The 6296-nt window shown below is 50.9% G+C and overlaps 1 protein-coding gene across 1 annotated transcript in view; it reads left to right on the top strand.

The window, feature by feature from the left end:
• The window catches only part of LOC135828628 (uncharacterized), a 6375-nt gene extending 5358 nt beyond the window's left edge, over positions 1-1017 (top strand). The window contains exon 5 of the mRNA XM_065341047.1: positions 1-1017. This exon is cut by the window's left edge and continues 677 nt beyond it. Within this exon, the coding sequence (XP_065197119.1) occupies positions 1-715 (715 nt within the window). The 3' untranslated portion in view covers positions 716-1017.
• The last annotated feature ends 5279 nt before the right edge of the window (positions 1018-6296 follow it).

Genomic DNA, 6296 nt, shown 5'->3' with positions numbered 1-6296 from the left:
GGACAACGTGTGCTACAACGGCCCGCGCGCCGGCATCAACTTCAACGACGGCTTCGGCGGCAACGCGCTGCTGACCGGCAATCTGGTGTTCAACATGGTGCGCGAGACCGGTGATCACGGGCCCTTCAACAGCTGGGATCGGCAGCCCTACGTAGCCCCGGCAACGTGCACCAGCGGCGATCCCAGCATCGTTCCCGCCGCGCCGAACCGCATCGATCGCAACTTCATCGTCAACGGCTACAACGGTGTTTGGGCGCTGGACCACGACGACGGCTCGGCGTACTTCAACGACACCAACAACTTGCTGGTGTTCGGCGGCCTGAAGAACTACCTGGGCCACGACAAGATGTCCGGGCCGGGCAACGTGGTCGTCTACCCGGGCATTTCGAGCCGCTCGAGCGGCAACCGCCGCTGCCAGACGGACGACAACGGCGAGTTTGCGTTCCAGTATTACTATGGCAACCGCTGCTACACGCCCGATGGCAAGTTCTACACATTCAGCCGCTGCGATCCGGCACACCTCGACGACCACGTGTACCAGACGCGATCGAATAGTCACTTCTCGCCCGGCGCCGCGTTCAGCCAGGACTGCGGCTCGAAGACGTACGACTTCAAGGCGTGGCAGGCCGCCGGACAGGATATCAACAGCACGGTGCAGGAGCTGCCGAGTGCTGCCGAAATCGTCGCCACCGGCATGTCAGTGATTGGCCAGTAGTAAATTCACGGTTCGTGTGAGACTTGGCTAGAGGCAGGATTGCAAGAACTGCCGAGTGCTGCCGAAATCGTCGCCATTAGTATGCCAGTGATAGGCCAGTGACAGTCTTTTTGTAAATTCAATTTAATTCATCAGTATCCTGCATTGCCCGCTGCTTTTTGACTCTGGCCGAAACAGCTTGCTGTCTACAGCATTGGGTCTCCTGCTTTTAGTTAACATTTTTAGAATTTCTTCTGTGCCGCTGGGTGGGTTATTGCAATTTACACATCACAGGCCGCTCTGGACTTGTGAGTAATTGACAAGTCAGGCCCGTCAGAAGGCGGGCGAGGTTGGTCCGGTTTGAGGGGACGGGGGGGGGGGGGGGGGGGGGAGGTGCGGGGAATCTCCCCCAGATATTTTTTTGAAAAATTCGGTCAAATCGCAGAATTTGGCCCTTTCACAAGTTTTCAGAGTCAACTACAGGGAATAATTTTGCATGGATCATATATGGCCCACTATGGGTGCATGTATATACAGTACATGATCAATGCAATAATACATGTACATGTACATGTACCCAGAATTTTTCTCCCCGCTTTTAGACGAATCTTAGGTGGTGACCTGAGCCAGAGTTGGTCCGGCGACAACCGGACCGGTTCCGGCGGCCCTGCAAGTAATACCGGTACACAACTACTTCAATTTGCACTTTGCACGATATATTTGTCCACCCTCGCTCACATCGATTACACAGTGAAATTGTGTGTAAAGCGGTCTGATTCCCGAGGGGGTCTGATTCAGTTGAGAGAGAAACCATCCTGTATGTTCACTTATGGAGACAAATTCGCGACAGCCACAGCTCATACCGTATTTCCGGAGTATAATGCGCACCTTTGTACACCCCCAATCTTCATTGGGGTTGCGCACTTCAATCTTCATTGAAGTACATACATTTTATATTCGGAGCATAGTGCGCACCTGCGATTTTAGGGCCTAAAATAGCACATCTAAAAGTGCGCACTATACTCCGGAGAATACGGTAGTGCATGTGCTGCAGTTTCAGAACATCTACGGAGAATTGGACTTCAAAGTATGCCACTCAAATTATTTTTAAGAGAGCATGTCTGAGAATACCAAAGTATGTGTGCAAGTGGATCTCTCCGATTTCGCTCAAAATTTGCAGGTAGGTTGCCTTTGGGGTGTGGATCGACTGTGCAAAGCCCTTGAAAAAGTTTCTGAAGGGAACCTTGAAATTTGCATACCCCTCAAAAATGGCCGAAATATCACATTATTTATGGGTCTAGAAACGAGTCACGTCACAGCGTATACGAACAAGCTATGAACAAAACTCCATCAAGCCAACATTGCCTCACCTTAGAAGAGTTCCTGGAGCAGTACCGCTTAGCCACGCCAGCATCCCAGAAGACGAGGTCCATCACCCCCTGACGCCACAAATGATCGTCTTGAAAATAGCCAATTTACAAGCGCTGGCAAAACAGCCAGCTACGTCCTCAATTGGCCAGAACTATACACCGGCAGATAGTAGAACACCTCTTCTAGCGCTGAGGACATGTCTCCCATCTTCCTTTTGGGGTTTTATTGAAATAAACTTTTTTGAATTTTTCCACTCGACCATGCTGAAATACGGCCAAAGTCATACCTGCGCAGGAAAGCTCGCCCCTCCGCGACGTCTCCTCAGCAATTTCTACTCCAACACTACTCCCAAGGCTGCAGAACAAAGTGTAGTGTTGACTCTGACAAGGAAAAGCAGCGGTGATCACTTGTCACTCCAAACGACAAGCTTCTCCTTGCGCCACCAATAATTTTTTGTGCGACTGTTGATGCAAAAGTGACTGAAGGCCTGAGCGCAGTTTTTGAATTTTATTATATTGCAAGATGCACGGTGAGATCGCGTGCTCTGTGACGTAGGATGACGCTTCCTGCATCACGATACGCGGCTAACGATCGTGAAAGTGCCTGGAACGCTACTCGGAACAGACCATGATGGCAGAGGTAAGATGAGCTTCATTTCCTGCTTGAACTGCTGAGTCAGGGCCTGCTGGAGAGCCGGGTCAGCCGGGTCACGCGCCCGGCTGGGGAACTGCACGACCTGGCTGAACAGATAACACCGGGTCCAGTCTGACCCGGCTGAAAAATGTCTCAAACTGACAATGGATTCATAAAATTCCGGTATTTTACGACTAGCGGACCCCATCTCTTGCAAGTCTAGCGCAACCGTACACACTACAGTCTACAAGCGACAGAAACTCGGCTAGGGTCAACTGCGGTCACGTCAACTGGTTCGAGCACGATCTGGCCAGTTAGCGGCGAGCAGGAAGTCAGGACATACAAAGTCGATGGGGCAGGCAGTCAAAAGCGTTACTTTGACACAGTTGCAATTTTTCAGCCGACTGGTGATTTGGATGATGGAGCCCGCAGCGAAGAGAAAAAGATCTCACCTTTCCAAGACTCTTGGAAGAAAGGTCGACCCTGGCTGGACTACGACCATGCTAGTCTATCCATGTCATGCGCTTTGTGCAAGACGCATTTCCAAAGGAAGATGAGCGGCGATGGATTTGGTCGTTCGTCCTGCTACTAGCAATAATTAGAAAACAGAATTCCTTTTTTTCAAATTGTTAAATCAGAATCCAATGGAACTGCTTTGCATTCTTCACGTAATGTCGTTTACCTTTTACGTTTGCGGACTTTGATAGTTCGCCTTGTTCTCTAAAATTTCCGATTTCCGGTAATAAATTCGCCTTTCTGTTTCCTGCGTTTTGAGCAGGCTTTTTGGTTGTTTTTCTGCCGGATGATCTGACCCGGCTTGACCCGGCTGGCCTGCATGCGCCAGGTACACTCTGACCGGGCTGTGTTGAATGTCTAGAGCAGGCACTGTGAGTACCCCAACAAACTGTCCTAGGAGTGTTGCAATGGCAGCAAGCCGTTGAAATATGCCCCATACAGCATGGAGAGTTATTCGTCTTTCACACTTACCTCCTGCAATCCCGAACATAGTCCAACAGTAAAAGTCCCTTGTTTTCATGTCGATGCTCGACAAAAGCGGCTAGCTCGGTCCCTGTGTTGACTGGCACGCGAGTAGCACTGACTGCACGCACTTGTCGCGTGAACTGCATGAGAGATTTCTTACGTCATAAAGAATGTGATTTCATCATCATTTCACTGGTCTTCGACCTACATGGTCAGGGAAAGTCCCGGTTCGTAGGCCTACAACACTCCCACTGTCCCAGCGTGTTCTTGAGCGCAGTAACAACACAAGTGGGATGACTTCCAGACCAACGGGCGTTCAAGGCGAGTAACAACCCACTCAACCGCACTTGACGAAGGTGACATGACTCTGAAATCTCGTGAGCCGTGGGCCACGCGACTTGGCATTCTTGCGTCACAAGGCACGTGATTTCACCGTGCATCTTGCAATAAAATTCAAAAACTGCGCTCAGGCCTTCAGTCACTTTTGCATCAACAGTCGCACAAAAAGGTGGCGCAAGGAGAAGCTTGTCGTTTGGAGTGACAAGTGATCACCGCTGCTTTTCCTTGTCAGAGTCAAAACTACACTTTGTTCTGCGGCCTTGGGAGTAGTGTTGGAGTAGAAATTGCTGAGGAGACGTCGCGACGGGGCGAGCTTTCCTGCGCAGGTATGACTTTGGCCGTATTTCAGCATGGTCGAGTGGAAAAATTCAAAAAAGTTTATTTCAATAAAACCCCGAAAGGAAGATGGGGGACATGTCCTCAGCGCTAGAAGAGGTGTTCTACTATCTGCCGGTGTATAGTTCTGGCCAATTGAGGACGTAGCTGGCTGTTTTGCCAGCGCTTGTAAATTGGCTATTTTCAAGACGATCATTTGTGGCGTCAGGGGGTGATGGACCTCGTCTTCTGGGATGCTGGCGTGGCTAAGCGGTACTGCTCCAGGAACTCTTCTAAGGTGAGGCAATGTTGGCTTGATGGAGTTTTGTTCATAGCTTGTTCGTATACGCTGTGGCGTGACTCGTTTCTAGACCCATAAATAATGTGATATTTCGGCCATTTTTGAGGGGTATGCAAATTTCAAGGTTCCCTTCAGAAACTTTTTCAAGGGCTTTGCACAGTCGATCCACACCCCAAAGGCAACCTACCTGCAAATTTTGAGCGAAATCGGAGAGATCCACTTGCACACATACTTTGGTATTCTCAGACATGCTCTCTTGAAGAAAGAGGAAAATGATTTTCTTCAAATGCCCTTGCGATCTATTCTGTTACAGTAGTCAAGATGTTAGTCGTTGCTCGTGATGTGATAATAATTATAACAATTTCCTTACAAGTACACAGTCGTCATACCGGTACATGTACTAGCACAGTGTGTAATGCCTTGTTTGTGTAAGTGAGTTTCCCTGGCATGACGTGACAGCACATCACAAGCTACAAGTACAAGAAGCAGTGTACGTCTACGTAACTATGCAGTTAGCTTTAGAGCGCTTTGTTGATGATGGTTGCGCCGAACGAGATCACATCTTCCTCACTCAAGGAACGCAGTGACCCACCAACACGATCGCCGTGACCAGAGCTTTTTCGATCTCCGGAACCCACGCAACTCCAGGTCCTCCGTTCCTGGCACTGCAGACGAAACGCGGTTCGTCGACCTTTGCACCTTGACGTCATCTCTTCCTCGCATCTCCGACCGACCTCGTCAAGCACCTGCACACACTTATCGATACTCGCTTCGAACTCTTCGTCAAAAGCGCGACGAGCAGCAGCATCCTCGTCTGGGCTCCTTTCGCCAGGGAGCTGTATGCCATTTTCGGCCATGGCACCGGGCTCAAACCCGTCGCTGTGCGATCGAGTGAGGCGCGGCTGCTCCCACTTTTCCTCGCGCACACTGGACAGCGTCTCGTGTTGAAATCGCAGCAGGAGATCCTTTTGCCGAGCGGCCGCAATGGCCACTCTGCCGAACGTCAAACAAGCCGCACACACACGGAAATCCCCGTGCGCAAACCGCTCCCAACCGTTATCATGCAAAGAGAGTGATCGCTGGCATCTCTCGACGGATGCGTTCTTCTGTTCGACTGCTGGAGAATGGCGTCGTCGTGGCTGTTTGGATGAGAAGGACACCCTGCGATGCTTAGACGGTGAAAGCTCCTCTTTGTTGCTGTCACTCGACGAGGACGAGGACCCGTTCGAACTGTCCACTGATTGGCCGGAACCTTGCCTCGCGAAGTTAGACTTGTCGTCGTCATCGTCACGGTCGGAGACGCTAGGCGAACGCGTTGATAGATTGTATGGTTCGTGGCTGCCGAGCATCCCAGGAAAGCTGCTGTGCTTGGAAACGCTGTCCGCAGACTGGCGTCTCTTTCTGGGCAGAGATTTGTATTCTAGCGAGTGCCGTCGTAAAGGGATTGCTAGCGAAACGTTTTCGTCGAGCGAATGCGTATACATGGAGTAGAACATGCGACCTCGCCAGTAGTTCAGTCCTCCACTACTGTTCCTTCGATCCAGTGAAGTGCACCGCAGATCCGCAGCTCTAGACGAGCTCTCAGACAGAGTTGGAGCGGATGCGGTTCGACACATGAACTGCGAGCGCGATGCAGCCGATGGGTGCATGCCTACCGGCTCC

The sequence above is a fragment of the Sycon ciliatum genome, chromosome 12 (assembly GCF_964019385.1).
Source record: "Sycon ciliatum chromosome 12, ocSycCili1.1, whole genome shotgun sequence".
In the NCBI taxonomy this organism is placed as follows: Eukaryota; Metazoa; Porifera; class Calcarea; order Leucosolenida; family Sycettidae; genus Sycon; species Sycon ciliatum.
Note: the sequence above shows the minus strand (reverse complement) of the source record. Positions and strands in the feature narration are given on the sequence as shown.